This window comes from Bubalus kerabau, chromosome 11 (assembly GCF_029407905.1).
Source record: "Bubalus kerabau isolate K-KA32 ecotype Philippines breed swamp buffalo chromosome 11, PCC_UOA_SB_1v2, whole genome shotgun sequence".
NCBI lineage: Eukaryota > Metazoa > Chordata > Mammalia > Artiodactyla > Bovidae > Bubalus > Bubalus kerabau.
This window is the reverse complement of record NC_073634.1, coordinates 76,592,959-76,610,281: the sequence shown is the minus strand read 5'-3', so window position 1 is coordinate 76,610,281 and position 17,323 is coordinate 76,592,959. Positions and strand designations below refer to the sequence as shown.

The following is a 17,323-nucleotide window of genomic DNA, read 5'->3' as shown; positions in this document are numbered from 1 at the left end:
ATTGGGTTGTCTGTCTTTCATCATTGAGTTGTAAGAGTCCTTTAAATGTTATAGATACGAGTCCCTTATGAAACATATGATTTGCAAATTTTTCCTCCCATTCTGTGAGTAGTCATTTCACTTTCTTAGTCATATGCACTAGAGTACAGAAGTTTTTAACTTTGATTAATCCACTATATCTACTCATTCTTTAGTCACTCGTGCTTTTGGTGTCAAACCTGAGAAGGCGTTGCCTAATCTAAGTTCATGAAGATTTATATTAATACCTATGTTTTTTCTAACCGTTTTACAGTTTTAGCTCTTATATTGAGGTCTATGACATATTTTCAGGGCTTTGTTGATAGCTCAGCTGGTAAAGAATCCGGCTGCAGGGCAGGAGACGCCGGTTCAATTCCTAGGTCAGGAAGGTCCCCTGGAGGAGGGATAAGCTACCCACTCCAGGATCCTGGGCTTCCCTGGTAGCTCAGATGGTAAAGAATCCACCTGCAATGCACAAGACCCCAGTTCAAGATCCCCTGGAGGAGGGCATGGTGACTCACGCCAGTATTCTTGCCTGGAGAATCCCCATGGACAGAGGAGCCCGGCACAGCTTTGCAAAGAATTGGACACGACAGAGCGACTAAGCACATGACATATTTTTAGTTAATTTATTATGTGGCATGAGGCAGCGGTTCAAATTCATTCTTTCACATATAGATACCCACTTGTCCCACTACTATTGGTTCAAAAGACTATTCTTTCTTCATTAAATGGTCTTGGAATCCTTGTGAAAAATCAAGAGACCACAGGTGTATAGGTTTAATTTTGAACTTTCAATTCTATCCCATTGATGATATATCTATCCTTATGCCAGTACCACACAATCTGGATTATTATGGCTTTTGTACAATAGTTCTCAAATTCAGAAGTGTGAGTCTTCAAAATGTGCTCTTCTCTTTTGAAATCATTTTGGCTATTCTGGGTCCCTTGAATTTCCATATGAATTTTAGGACCAGCTGAATCCCTTTCTGTAAAGAAGCCAGTTTCTCATGAGAACCACAGTGAGGTCATGGATCCATTTAGGGAATATTGCCATCTTAATGATAAATCTTCTGATCCTTTAACACAGGATATCTTTCCATTTATTTAGTACTTTCTTAATTTCCTTCAATAATACTTTGTAGTTTTCAAAGTTTTACACTTCTATGTTGAAGTTATTCAGTCTGATTTTCTTTCACTCATTTAGTTTCTATGTTACTGTGGTTGTGCCGTGCTTAACCGCTCAGTCGTGTCCGACTCTTTGCAACGCTATGGACTGTACTCCACCAAGCTCCTCTGTCCATGGGGATTCTCCAGGCAAGAATACTGAGGTGGGTCGCCATGCCTTCCCAACCCAGGGATCGAATCCATGTCTCCCTCATTGCAGGCAGATTCTTTACCATCTGAGCCACCAGGGAAGTCCAGGAATCCTGGAGTGCGTAGACTATCCCTTCTCAAGGGGACCTTCCCAACCCAGGAATCAAACCAGGGTCTCCTGCATTACAGGCAGATTCATTACCAGCTGAGCTACCAGGGAAGCCCTTCTATGTTACTATCTCAGTCTAAATATTTTAAGTTGGAACCATTAAACATTAATTATTCAAAACCAAACCAATGATTTTAAGAAAGAATGCTGACAAATGTCCAAGGGCATTTATGAAATAAACCATCATTAAATCACTGTAGCTAAGGCTGCATACTGTCACGCTACTTATTTAACTTCTATGCAAAGTACATCATGAGAAATGCTGGGCTGGAAGAAGCACAAGCTGGATCAGGATTGCTGGGAGAAATATCAATAACCTCAGATATGCAGATGACACCACCCTTATGGTAGAAAGTGAAGAAGAACTAAAGAGCCTCTTGATGAAAGTGATACAGGAGAATGAAACAGTTGGCTTAAAGCTCAATATTCAGAAAGCTAAGATCATGGCATCTGGTCCCATCACTTCATGGCAAATAGATGGGGGAACAGTGGAAACGGTGGCTGACTTTATTTTTCTGGGCTCCAAGATTGTTGCAGATGGTGATTGCAGCCATGAAATTAAAAGACGCTTACTCCTTGAAAGCAAAGTTATGACCAGCCTAGACAGCATATTAAAAAGCAGAGACATTACTTTGTCAACAAAGGTCTGTCTAGTCAAGGCTATGGTTTTTCCAGTGTTTTTCTCACATGTATGGATGTGAGAGTTGGACTATAAAGAAAGCTGAGCGCCGAAGAATTGATGGTTTTGAACTGTGGTGTTGGAGAAGACTCTTGAGAGTCCCTTAGACTGCAAGGAGATCCAACCAGTCCATCCTAAAGGAGATCAGTCCTGTTTGTTCATTGGAAGGACTGATGTTGAAGCTGAAACTCCAACACTTTGGCCACCTGATGCGAAGAGCTGACTCATTTGAAAAGACCATGATACTGGGAAAGATTGAGGGCAGGAGGAGAAGAGGACAACAGAGGATGAGATGGCTGGGTGGCATCACCAACTCAATGGACATAGGTTTGGGTGAACTCTGGGAGTTGGTGATGGACAGGGAGGCCTGGCGTGCTGCGGTTCATGGGGTCACAAAGAGTCGGACACAACTGAGAGACTGAACTGAACTGAAACATATATTTTTATGAGAAACACTGAGAAAAAGATGTTAACAGCTAGGAAAGGGAAGTTCCATCCCCAGCTGATCAAACAAAAGATTACTAATCTAATTGATCAGACTTTTGCAAGGCATTTATTAGGCCATGTTTGCTAGTGGAGAAGTAACTACAGTAAAAAAAAAAAAAAAAGTCAGTGTATCTGGTATAACACACTCTCTTCAAACTCTTTCTCTAGTGCAGTTAGAATCAGATTAGTCACCACAAAAGATGAAATAAAGCAGATACCACGCAAGTCCAAAGCTAAATAGTTTCAGAAAATACAAGACTCCAAATGCTTCAGTTTGCCAGAAATCACTATGCTAAAGTTGCAGGAACCAGTCAAGAGTTAAGTATCACTCTGCTTTCCTTTGCCAGTCTGATCCTTAAGAAAATACATCACTCTAAATGCAATAGGGGAAAATGTACAAATAGTAGTAGGGCTTCCCTGGGGGATCAGATGGTAAAGAATCTGCCTGCAATATAGGAGTGAAAGTGAAAGTGAAGTCGCTCAGTCGTGTCCGACTCTTTGCAACCTCATGGGCGGTAGCCTGCACCAGGCTCCTCCATCCATGGGATTTTCTAGGCAAAAGTACTGGAGTGGGTTGCCATTTCCTTCTCCAGGGAATCTTCCTGACCCAGGGATCGAACCCAGGTCTCCCGCATTGTAGACAGACGCTTTACCATCTGAGCCACCAGGGAAGTCCTATGTAGGAGACTTGGGTTCAATCCCTGGGTTGGGAAGATCCCCTGGAGAAGGGAATGGCTACCCACTCCAGTACTCTTGCCTGGAGAATTCCATGGACAGAGGAGCCTGGAGGGCTACAGTCCACAGGATCCCAAAGAGTCAGACATGACTGAGCAACTAACCCTTTCACTTCACTTCATAGATAGCAGTGGGCTATTACAGAATTCAGAAATTTTAAGAATTTCTGGCCAGACTATCATTTCTTTAAAATTTAACAGCAGTCCAAATCCAAAAATAATTTCAAAAGTGATTTCCCAGGTAAGAACACTGGAGTGGGTTGACATTTCCATTTCCAGGGCATCTTCTCAACCCAGGGATCAAACCCAGGTCTCCCGCATTGCAGGCAGATTCTTTACTGTCTGAGCCACAACTCAACAATTACAAGGGGTTCATAGACATTAACTATTATTTCATTAAATTGATGGTAGGTGCTTATGGAGAAGAAATAGAAGGTAGTTATGAGGATATAATAGGTACCCAGGCTAGGTGCCAAGGAGAATGTGGGTTTGTCTGCCAAGACAAAGTGGGGAGGGGTGTCCCAGAGCTGTACAAAGGCTCAGGGGTGTGAAGGGACCATCTGGATGGCCGTACTGTGAGATGTGTGCTGGGGAGACCACCTGCATGCTCTTTGAAAGATAGCTAGCTATTCCATATGTCAGAAGGCATATCAATGGTTGTCCCTGACTTGTTAGGAGAGGGCACATTTGGGTCAACTGGAAATAGGCACAAGGGAACCTATCAATAACCTTAGAACTTCACTAAAATCTCACTATACTAATATTCAACAAATCAAGTACTCTAGCCTCCCATGTATTTCCCTTCTTATGGAGCAGTCCAATCTTTCCTGATCTATATAACAAGAATCCACATCCACTAAGTATAGCCTTCACTTTTTTAATACTTCCCCTATGTAAAGTGAAAGTGAAAGTTGCTCAGTCATGTCCAACTCTTTGCGACCCCATGGACTATACATGGGATTGTCCGGACCAGAATACTGGAGTGGGTAGCCTTTCCCTTCTCCAGGGGATCTTCCCAACCCAGGGATTGAACCCAGGTCTCCCCATTGCAGGCAGATTCTTTACCAGCTGAGCCATGAGTGAAGCCCAAGAATACTGGAATGGGTAGCCCATCCCTTCTCCAGTGGATCTTCCCAACCCAGGAGTCAAACCAGGGTCTCCTGCATTAAATTCCTGATCAGAAAATACATTAGCTTGGCAAATACAAAATAGAAAAAACCCGAGTGAAGAAATTTAAATGATTAGAATATCACTTTGGAAATTCTGAACTAGAAAGGATTCAGTTCAGTTCAGTCACTCAGTCATGTCTGACTCTTTGAGACCCCATGGACTGCAGCATACCAGGCTTCCCTGTCCATCACCAACTCCCGGAGGTTGCTCAAACTCATGTCCATTGAATCAGTGATGCCATCCAATGATCGAGTCCTCTGTGGTCCCCTTCTCCTCCCGCCCTCCATCCTTCCCAGCACCAGGTCTTTTCCAATGAGTTAGTTCTTCGCATCAGATGGCCAAAGTATTGGAGTTTCAGCTTTAGCATCAGTCCTTCCAATGAATATTCAGGACTGATTTCCTTTAGGATAGACTGGTTGGATCTTCCTGCTGTCCAAGGGACTCTCAAGAGTCTTCTCCAACACCACAGTTCAAAAGCATCAATTCTTGGCGCTCAGCTTTCTTTATAGTCCAACTTTCATATACATATCCATACATGACTACTGGAAAAACCATAGCTTTGACTAGATGGACCTTTGTTGGCAAAGTAATGTCTCTGATTTTTAATATGCTGTCTAGGTTAGTCATAGCTTTTCTTCTTTTAATTTCATGGCTGCAGTCACCATCTGTCTGCAGTGATTTTGGAACCCCAAAAAATAAAATCTGTCACTGTTTGCACTGTTTCCCCATCTATCTGCCATGAAGTGATGGGACCAGATGTCATGATCTTAGAAAGAATTAGTCTTCATTATTATTCATTTCAAGAATATTTCATTATAAGAAATACAATAAAATGTCATTTTAATATTATACTGATATCAGACAATGTTTCAAGTTCATCAAGAAATGGTACAGAGAGTCTTACCTAAATATCCAGGCAGAATTCTGGCCCCAATTAGAAAGCCAAGGGGACACTGGATACCCAAGAGGCAGAGGAGAAAGATAGGGAAAGGACAGAAAGGATTAACCCTTCTTTGCACATTATGGTTCTACTTATTAATGAGAAATGGATATGGATGTTCTGCAGTATAATCAAATCCCAAGGAAAGCAAAGAGTCAAATGGAAGGGTTTTATTGTATTTGTCTGTATCAGAAGCCTACATCAAAATCTCCACAGGAAGAAGCTGGAATCTTCATTCCTAACAAATAAAATGTTAGTTCTGAGCAACACAGGATTATCTACCTCAATTTAAAGGTCTGCCTCATGCACCTCTCAAATTTTATCTCACACTCAACTCCAATTAGTCTGGACTACATGTAATTACCCAAACAAGCCAGGGCCTCTCACCTCTGAGCCTCCATAGGCGATAATGTCCCAGCCCTTCCTTCACCACATATGGGGCTGACTCAGCCAGGACATCGCTTCCTCCCAGATTTCTTCCTGGACACCACTGGCTTCCCTCAACATGGCTCCTACTGCCCCATCATTCTTGGTTCCCTTTTCCAGGAAAACAAGATCCAAGAAGGCAGAGACCATGTTACCATTGTATTATTCATTACAATATGCCCCAAAGTAAGGCATAATAAAGCCAGCACGTGACTGCTGGTCAGGAGACCAAACCAGTCCATCCTAAAGGAAATCAATCCTTAACGTTCATTGGAAAGACTGATGCTGAAGCTCCAGTACTCTGGGCACCCGATGCAAAACGCCAACTCACTGGAAAAGACCCTGATTCTGGGAAACATTGAAGGCAGGAGGAGAAGGGGACAACAGAGGATGAGATGATGGGATGGCATCACCAACTCGATGGACACAAGTTTGAGTAGTCTCCAGGAGATGGTGAAGGACAGGGAAGCCTGGCATGCTGCAGTCCATGGGGTCACAAAGAGTCGGATACAACTGAGCAACTAACAACAACTAAATATTTACTGAATGAATAAACTACTGAAAATTAGGAAGTTCTGGAATGCCTGGTATAAAAGACTCTGATCTGTTCTTTTCCGAAAAATATAAAGTCAAGTCAAAAGGTTATACAACTGTAGACACTAGCAAAGAAAGGCTAATGGAGGGAGATAATAAAAGTAGTGGAGCAGTCAACTCCTCTTCCTGTGTAAACATGTTGATGCTTTTAGCCCTCTTCAAATAGGGCCAAGCATTCCAAAGGTGTTCCAGGAAGCCATAAGATGTGGTGGAGGTGCTCAGTAGACCAATGAGAGGCATGAGGAAATAAATTTACTTTGCTGAGAAAAGAATCTAACTGGGGAGATAAGGAGCATGGAAGGAGAAAGAAGAGGAGAGATTATAAATCTAATAAATGTATAGTAACATTTCAGAGCTGTCCAAAAACTTTTACAAATACTTCTGATTAAGAAAAAAATATTTTAAAAAAATAGTCTGAATAAGTAACAAATATGAACATGAATGACTTCCTCATTTTTTTCTTGGCAGTCCAATTAGAAACCCTAGGGACCGAAGATGAAGCTAGAGGTCCCAGAAGACAGGAAAGTACAAATAAAATCAAGATCACTGAAGGGTGACTCTCATAGTTGGTGAACTAGAGGGAAAAGTTTTAAAATCCCACAAAGGGAAATGGTAGAGACACATGGCTGATTCCACCAAGATTTATTTTTTTTTTTTTTAAATAATGGCAAGCAAGGAAAGTGATAACCAAATAGGCTGCATAAAACAAAAGTGGATTATACAGAATAAAAATAAAGTTTAATTCGTGGGCTTCAAAAAACACAAAAAGTAGCATCTATTTCATAAAGGAGGTACTCTAAAGCATTCTAATATTCTTATATTACTTTGAACAAAGTTATAAATATTGATAGGATTTGGACTTCATTTCAATTGATGTTAAAATTTCTGGAGTAACCACAAAAAGAACAGAAAAAGAACATACAACCCACAATTAAGTAGAGGAAAAAAGCAGAATGGGAAGGAAGGAAGCTCAATTCATCTAAGAAAAGCCAAGGAAAGAGGGAAAAAACAAAATACAACAGAGAAACAACAAAATTGAAGCACAAAATATAATGGAAGAAAAATGAAACATATCAGTATTCATAACAGCATTCATAACAAAAAAATTTAAAGAATAAAAATAAATATACTGTACTAGGCATGCTAATCAAAAGAAAGCTGGTATAGCTATATTAATATACAACAAATCAGACCTTAAAGCAAAGAAACATTACTAGAAAAAATGTACCTATTTAATAATAAAAGACTCAATTTTCTAGGTAGACAGAACATTTTAATATATATGCATCTAAGAACAAAAGCTTCAAAACACTGACAGTACTACAGGGGGAAAATTTTAAATCCATGATCAATGCAGAGATTTTCAACACCTTCCAGTAATTAAGATCAAGCAGTCAAATGAGTAAGGATAAAAAGACTTTAATAAAATATAACAAGCTTGATTGAGATAACAGAGAAATCATGTATATTATTTTCAAGCATTCAGGGAATATTCAGAAAAACAAATAACATAAAATATCAAGAAACACAAAGATTCTAGAGTGTTCCTCATTCCCTGACCCATAAATCAAGCTAAATATTCTTATAATTAAAAACATCCACTTACTAGTTTAAAAGGATACTTCTAAATAATTCATAACAGAAATTAGAAAACACAAATATAATAATAATAATAGTATATATCAGAAGACATACCTACAAAAATAGAAAGTCAAGAAAAAGTATTCAGTGCTTACATAAGAAAGAAAAAAAAGTCTGAAAATAAAACTCTACCTATAAAAATATAGAACTGCCTAAAGTAGAAAGAAGAAAATAATAAACCATGTAATAACATGAAATAATGAGGTAGAAAACAAAAATTCAGGGAGAGGACCAATAAAGCCAAAAGTTTCTTGGAAAAAAACAATAAAAGTGACAAAATTCTGGAAAAGGAAAAATAAAATCAGAATCTCTGAATATGAAGGCCTGGCATCAAGTATATTGTAGACTCAACTAGGAAGCTTTTATTTTGGTACCAGAGTTGAGAAACTATCACTTATCATTTTTCTTAGTAATTTTATATCATATAAAAATTATAAACTATCAAATTTCTACATAATTTATCCTTTAATAAATATTTATTGAGTTGATGGGGCTACCATGATAAATACATGTACTTCTTACTTTCATGGGGTTCAAGTCCAAAAGATAAAATATTAAGTAAAGAGACTTCATGCTCCCAAAGCAGGGGGCAGAGGTTCCATCTCTGATCAGGGAACTAAGATCCTACATGACATGCAGTGCTGTCAAAAAAAAAAATAACACCCAAAGAATTAACAAACTAATTTCATCACTGTTTAAAATAGGAAATTTAAAGCTATTGTCCAAAAACAGAAAGGCTTAAGAATACTACTGAGTGGCACAATAATAAAGGTAGCTATGACAAAGAAATCATATCGCCTGCAAATCCTAAAATATTTACTCTTTGACTGTTTAAGAAAAAGACTGTTGGCCCCAGAATTATGTATGTTAACAGAGTAAAGGAGAAATATATGTCACTATATCTCAATTTTTTAAAAAGGAGAAATACATTCCTCTCAAGAGAAGCAGAGACAAATGATAAAATTCAATACTCATTCATGATTTAAAGAAAATAACAGTAATAACACTTGGTAAAGTAGAGCAGAAAGGTAGTTCCTTAACCTGATAAAAGGTACAAAACCTATAACAAATATCATTTTAATAGTGAAATATTACATCCACTCCCATTCAAGTCAAAAACGAGACAAGAATGTCTGCTATCCTCCCAACTCTTAACTATAGTATCTGTATAGTCAGTAGATAACGAAAAAGAGGTATAAGTATTGCAAAAGTAAGAGTCAAAAGGCCTTTCTTTAAAAATTATACAGTTCTGTAGAATGTACACCACCAAGAATGAACCAGAATGTAAACCATAGGCTTTGGGTTGTTATAATATGCCAATGTAGGCCCATCAGTTGTAATGAACATTCTACTCTGGTGTGAGTGTTGACAGATACCTCAGTAGAAGTCTATAAACTAACATTAAGAGTAATGAAAGAGCAGAGAGAAAGATCATCAGATTCAAAATCTACATACTAAAGTCAACTCAACACCTGGATGACAGGGCCAAGTCATCAGGGTGGCAAACAGTGGTTTCTGCATCCTTAGAAGGTAATTATGCTGGAGATTTGGGGTGAAGTTGGAAATAAGAGTGGGGCTTCCCATAGCAGATACCATCACCACCAATGCAATTCTTTCTGTGGAGAAATAGAGGTGACTCCTGCAGCCACACCCACCAAACATCTCCCAGACCATCCATATTCTTGAGTTTGTTACACAGAATGGTAATTTATATGAAGTTTATGTCAGTGATAACGTTCACTAAGCAATCAACCCAATTCTTTGAAGAATACCCAATTTTTACTTTAAATATTTCCCTGATCATGCTCTCTCACATACCCATGAGAGTGCATGCCAGATAATTCTTAATATCAAGAATTAATATTTATTTGGTTTCCATTTTTGTCAGTTTCCCTTTAAAATGAAAACAGTATGAGTGAAGTCAGGGACTGTGTTTTGTTCTCCCCTATATGGCTCAGATGGTAAAGAATCTGTCTGCAATGCAGGAGATGCTGGTTCGATCCCTGGGTGGGGAAGATTCCCTAAAGAAAGGAATGGCATATAAATATCAAATGATATTTATATACACATCCAAATTTGAAGAGAAAATGTATTTCTTTAGGTTTCAAACACTGTAATAGATATAAAGCAAAAATAAAAACCTGTTGCAAAGTTCAAAAAAAAAAAAAAAAAAAAAAAGAAAGGAATGGCAACCCACTCCAGTAATGTTGCCTAGAGAATTCCATGGACAGAGAAGCCTGGTGGGCTACAGTCCATGGGGTCACAAAGAGTCAGACACAACTGGGACACGACTAATACATAACCCTAGCACCTATAATGGTGCCTGGAACATAATAGATTCTCAGTAAATAAAATTCAATGAAAAGGTGACCCCTTTGCTGAAGAATATAGGAATATATAAGAATAGATAACAATATGTAAGAATGTTTTAATAGAAGATTTTAAAGGGTATATAGTAAAGTTACATACCAAAGTACACATTCCTACTTTTACTTCTTCCTACAGCTCTAAGTGTTGTTCTAACACTTAGTCCTCTCTACATTAGAGTCTTTCTCTACAGTAAGGTAATTTATATAACATATTATTTATCATCACCTGCAAGCTCATGGTAACAATGGAGTTATTACAAGATGTCTAAATTGACTGGCATGCTTTAAACGCACAGATATTCTAGGTAACATATTTGTCATTATTTATGACCTTGCTTAAGAAAGCAACTCAAGTTAATTCAATTAAAGTAATGCTCTGGCTTGGTGTCCTCCAACTGCATGATTCTTAAACTCCCATTCCTCTCTTTCTAAAATTTGTAACATAAAACTTCTGATTAAAACTCTGATTTGATCAGGGGGAAAAAAGACATTCCCACACATTAATACAAACAAGGATTCCAGAAGACTCACGCATTTCTATGAACAGCTGCCTCTTCTCTGCCATGGTCTTCCGCTTGTTCCCACTTTCCTCAATCATCCTAGAGACAAAGAAGGATACAATAAACAAATGTGTAAACAAATGTGTAATTTGACAATCCCACCAAGTGCTTATCAGTCTGTTGTGGAGAGGTACAGGAAACCAAGCCATCTACGCACACATTAAAAGGATACCAATAAAAGTAAAGTGGAAGCCCGAGGCAGAAAAAGACAAACTGTTGTCCCCTTATTTGACAGCTTCTAAATATTATAAAGTCAATACTTAAATGAGCTCATTTAAATGAGCACTTGCTTCCTGTGCTGACAATATGGGGCCATGTCTTATTTTTAACTTTATTTTCTCTACAGAGTCCTGGATTAGTCAAGACAATTCCCCCATATTCCTACTGTTTTACATAGATAAACATGTTATTAAAAATAATTTAGATAATAATTATAATGAAAGGCTATAATAATAAAAACATTAAGATAATTCGCTTATACATAAAAGATATAAATAAAATCTTTTATTTTTATATTAAAAAGTACTGAAAGAGGAATTCATGCACAAATTCAAAGAACTCCTAAACATAAGTTTTTAATCACATGACTTACACTATGCCAGTCACCTTGTTTAAAAATAAAACTCTTTCCATGCATTATCTCATTTAATTCTCCCAACAATTCTGAGTGTTGGCATTATTATTATCCCATTTTATAGATTAGAAAACAGATGTCTAGAAAAGAACACTAACTTGCCCAAAGACACAGAATGCACAAGCAATAGAGCAAAACTGCAACCCTTTCATTAAACTTCTTTCACAACTTTTGTTTCTAAATACATTTCAAATCTCTATGCTTAAAAGGCTAGAACACAATAGCCCACTGCATGGACCTTACTGATGTAAAATTTGTGACAATTTCAGCTAAACTCTGCCTTACTCTATGAAGTAAAAAATATCTACAAATAGCATATGCTAAATAATTCCCTAAGCAGATTAAACTACTATAGATCATGGAGTTATTTACATAACATTCTCAAATGTGTTAGAATCATAAATGATGACTACACAAATTACATATCCATTAAAGCAAAGTGCTGACTGAAAGTTTAGTTATAGCCTAAAGAAAATTTAAAATGTAAATATATTCCTTAACATTCTGCAATTAATATTTTGATCATTAAAACTATCCCTTTCCTAAATCACTGTAATGTTACCAAATAGTAAGTGATGGTTACCTAACAATTTGCCCCCAAGAGTTGAAACAGTTTTAAACAGAAGCAAAGTAAGCCGAAGAAAAAGCAACCAGAAACAGCAAAAAAAAAAATCTAATGAATCTAAGTCCTAGAGAAAAAGCAAGAGTTGGGACCAGTAACCTGTAATTATAAAGAAAAAGGGTATTCAAAAACCTCCTCCCTCCTATCCAAAAACTTGGTCTCTCACTGTGTATTACAAAGTTTAAATGCTAAACACAAATTAAAATAGAGAATCATAATATCCTTTATAAAATATATAACTTATTAAATTTCTTCTACTTTGTTCTTTAAATCAATTTTTCTCAAAGTAGAATCTAAGAATTCCTGGAGATCCCTAAATTCTTCAGGACAATTTTCTAAATTTTATCTTTATTTCCAGATTAATATTGAAAAAATTAATAAAAACATGTTGTACTGCCAATGCCACTTCAGAGCCCACATCTACATGTATGAATACGGTAGCACTGGAAGCAAGAGGTCATGTAAAGCAGGGATAATTAAACTAGAGAAACTATACTACCCTGAACCAGATCTGACCTGTCACCTGTTTTTGCAAATAAAGGTTTATCGGAACACAGCCACACCTATTCATTTATCTATTGTCTATGGATGCTCTCCGGAGAAGGCAATGGCATCCCACTCCAGTACTCTTGCCTGGAAAATCCCATGGACAGAGGAGCCTGGTAGGCTGCAGTTCATGGGGTCGCTAAGAGTCGGACACGACTGAGCAAATTCACTTTCACTTTTCACTTTCAGGCATTGGAGAAGGAAATGGCAACCCACTCCAGTGTTCTTGCCTGGAGAATCCCAGGGATGGGGGAGCCTGGTGGGCTGCCGTCTGTGGGGTCACACAGAGTCGGACACGACTGAAGTGACTTAGCATGGATGCTCTCAAACTACAAAGGCTGAGTTGAGTGTTTTCCACAAAAAGCATCTGGCATGCAAAGTCTAAAATCTTTACTATCTGGTCATTTAAGAAAAAATATGCCAACCCAACCTAAAGCAACAGTAATTAATATTGCAATAGTACAAATGACTGGCTCAGTTCGGTTAGCGTGTTCCCATGTCAAAATGACAACAATCATCCCACATTCCACAAGGGTTTGAGTTTCACTTCCATTATCAGAAGTTTATCCTTGGCAATTGCCTTATTAATTACTCTAAGATTCATTCTTTATTGCTGTACACATTTAAAATTTTAATCAGTCAGTCAGTTTGTTCGCTTGGTCATGTCCGACTCTTTGCGACCCCATGAATTGCAGCATGCCAGGCCTCACTGTCCATCACCAACTCCCGGAGTTCACCCAAACTCTTGTCCATCGAGTCGGTGATGCCATCCAGCCATCTCATCCTCTGTCGTCCCCTTCTCCTCCTGCCCCCAATCCCTCCCAGCATCAGAGTCTTTTCCAATGAGTCAACTCTTTGCATGAGGTGGCCGAAGTATTGGAGTTTCAGTTTTAGCATCAGTCCTTCCAAAGAATGCCAAATTGCCCTCCAAAATGCTGTGTCAGTATACTTTTACTAATAATCTTCCCCCAGGAAGTTTTAGAAATTACTAAGGTAGTCAGCACAAACTGACCTTGTGCATTTGTGCTCAGTCATGTCCGACTCTTTGCAATCCAATGGACTGTAGCCTGCCAGGCTCCTCTGTCCGTGGAATTTCCCAGGCAACAATACTGGAGCAGGTTGCCATTTCCTTCTCCAGAGGATCTTCCCGACCCAGCAATCACACCCGTATCTCCAGCACTGGCAGGTGATTTTTTTTTTTTTAACCACTGAGCCACCTGGGAAGCCCTTACTCTCCCATCAAATTATACACCTGCACGGAATGTGAGCTGAAGTTATTTGAGGTTGGTGAAAGTAAATATCACCAGGTGGACTGGGAAAGAATACAACAGAATCCAAAATACCACCAAACAGCTGGTGAGTTTATCCTTTTTTCCCTCTTGAACCCCTGGCTTGAACTCAACAAGCATGAACCCCTGAACCTAGCACAGAGGAATCTGGGAAAAATCCTCTAGCTACAGCTTAAAGAGAAGAAAGAAGTCTAAAGCCCATCCAGAGAGAATGGGAGAGACTTCCCAGCACTTTTTTCCTCTCTCTTCTTTTTCTTCATTTTCTCCCAGTCCAGCCAAGCAGTGGCAGTATCAATAAAAGCAGCTACCCTGGGAAACTACAGGAGTCAAAAATTTGAAGAAAGATGTATCATCTAATCAGATGGTCTAATCAAAACCCCAGCATAATTATTTGTAAATATAGACAGTTCTAAATTTTATATGGAGAGCCTAAAGCTACAGACCAGATAAGAAATTTTGGAAAGGAAGAATAACGTTGGAGGCACGTACTATTCAATTTTAAGAATTACTAAAAAACTACAGTAATCAAGACAGCATGATATTGACAAAGGGACAAGTACACAGATCAATGAAATAGAACAGAGTCTGGATACAGAGGCACACAAATATGGCCACTTGATTTTTTTTTTAAGATACAAAAGAAATTCAATGAAGAAAGGACAGTCTTGGTGTCAGAAAAACTGGCTATGCTTATGTCAAAAAGATGACCTATACCTCACACCATAAATAAAAAATTCAAAATGGAAGACAGACAAATGTAAAAGTGTAAAAGAAGAAACCATGAGAGAAAATCTTCATGGTCTGATCAGATCAGATCAGATCAGTCGCTCAGTCGTGTCCGACTCTTTGCGACCCCATGAATCACAGCACGCCAGGCCTCCCTGTCCATCACCAACTCCCGGAGTTCACTCAGACTCACGTCCATCAAGTCGGTGATGCCATCTAGCCATCTCACCCTCTGTCGTCCCCTTCTCCTCCTGCCCCCAATCCCTCCCAGCATCAGAGTCTTTTCCAATGAGTCAACTCTTCACATGAGGTGGCCAAAGTACTGGAGTTTCAGCTTTAGCATCAGTCCTTCCAAAGAAATCCCAGGGCTCATCTCCTTCAGAATGGACTGGTTGGATCTCCTTGCAGTCCAAGGGACTCTCAAGAGTCTTCTCCAACACCACAGTTCAAAAGCATCAATTCTTCGGCGCTCAGCCTTCTTCACAGTCCAACTCTCACATCCATACATGACCACAGGAAAAACCATAGCCTTGACTAGACGAACCTTTGTTGGCAAAGTAATGCCTCTGCTTTTGAATATGCTACCTAGGTTGGTCATAACTTTCCTTCCAAGGAGTAAGCGTCTTTTCATTTCATGGCTGCAGTCACCATCTGCAGGAATTTTGAAGCCCAGAAAAATAAAGTCTGACACTGTTTCTCCACTGTTTCCCCATCTATTTCCCATGAAGTGGTGGGACCAGATGCCATGATCTTCATTTTCTGAATGTTGAGCTTTAAGCCAACTTTTTCACTCTCCACTTTCACTTTCATCAAGAGGCTTTTGAGTTCCTCTTCACTTTTTGCCATAAGGGTGGTGTCATGTGCATATCTGAGGTTATTGAGATTTCTCCCGGCAATCTTGATTCCAGTTTGTGTTTCTTCCAGTCCAGCGTTTCTCATGATGTACTCTGCATATAAGTTAAATAAACAGGGTGACAATATACAGCCTTGGCGAACTCCTTTTCCTATTTGGAACCAGTCTGTTGTTCCATGTCCAGTTCTAACTGTTGCTTCCTGACCTGCATACAAGTTTGATACATCACTCTAAAAGCACAAAGCACAAAAGAAAATAATAATAATAAACTGGACATCACCAAATTAAATACTTCTGTTCTATGAAAGAAACCAATAAGAAAACAAAAGCTACACCCTGGGAGAAAAATATCTACAAATCACAGGTCTGACACAAGACCTATATCCAGAAGAATGTATTTTTAGAAAAACTCTCAAAACCAGCCAACATGGAAGAAAAGCTTGTTATTCAATAGAAGCCCCAATACTGACCTTATTTGTTAACTTAGCAGGTGCAATGGAACCTGCTGATATTCTGCCGTTATTCCATTACCCATACTACTACTCTGATGCATAACTTATCAGCTTCCGGTTGCCAGCATTTGCATTTCTTTATTTGAGGCTTTTTCTGGCCATTGAAGGCTTTGACACCTGCAGCGCAGTCCAGAAGTACCAGGGGATTAACATCCCTGGACAGCAGTCCTCCCACTGGTGGAAGTTAATATATAAATTATCCAGCTTCTTTACCTATCAGAGGGAATAACTCTGAGGCCATGTGTTCCACTGACTTCCTGAGCTCCCCTTTGGAATTAACTTTGCTCACCCATGGCAACTGATATGAAATACTTTATTAACTACTTTCTCTTCTCTGTCTCACTTCTCCACTCTTTCACCAGTATTTTCTAGGATCTAAAAAATAATTTAAAAAAAAAAATTGCACTTGAGTCCTTACAGAGCATTTTGTTCTAGGGTAATCCAAAATAAGACAGATTTGATCCTGTAAAACAGACCTCTGAGATGAAGTCTGTAAGTGGATCACTCGCCAAGCAGATGACAAGGATCCCAGTGCTAGCAGTAAGTGGCTTGTGGAGAACCCCTGGTGTGCTGCTGCATGGATAGTACTAAGACTCTTGATGAGGTGAAACTAGTAAGGGATACACTTAGAAGATGACTGGCTTATGCAATAGCTTTCGCATTTGAGAGAGACAGGAGCACCAGGAATTTTAAAGACAATTAAATGGTTGAGCTTTTCTTAAGAAGGACTGATGCACAGAAGACAGAAAATATCAAGACTTAAATCAGTCAAGTACCAACTCAGAACAAGCTATGACAGCCAGATGATCTCCATGGCAGCATTTTCTTTTTTTTTTTTTTTTAATTTTATTTTATTTTTAAACTTTACATAATTGTATTAGTTTTGCCATATATCAAAATGAATCCACCACAGGTATACATGTGCTCCCCATCCTGAACCCTCCTCCCTCCCTCCCCATTCCATCCCTCTGGGTCGTCCCAGTGCACCAGCCCCAAGCATCCAGTATCGTGCATCGAACCTGGACTGGCAACTCGTTT

General features: G+C 38.8%; 1 protein-coding gene across 14 annotated transcripts in view; it reads right to left on the bottom strand.

The window, feature by feature from the left end:
• DTNB (dystrobrevin beta) overlaps positions 1-17,323 on the bottom strand; it is a 243,928-nt gene that overhangs the window by 199,365 nt on the left and 27,240 nt on the right. For all 14 annotated transcript variants that reach the window (XM_055540744.1, XM_055540746.1, XM_055540748.1 and 11 more), the window contains one exon: positions 11,075-11,142. In XM_055540744.1, the coding sequence (XP_055396719.1) occupies positions 11,075-11,141 (67 nt within the window). In that variant the 5' untranslated portion in view covers position 11,142. Of the gene's footprint in view, positions 1-11,074; positions 11,143-17,323 lie in introns of those variants that run through there.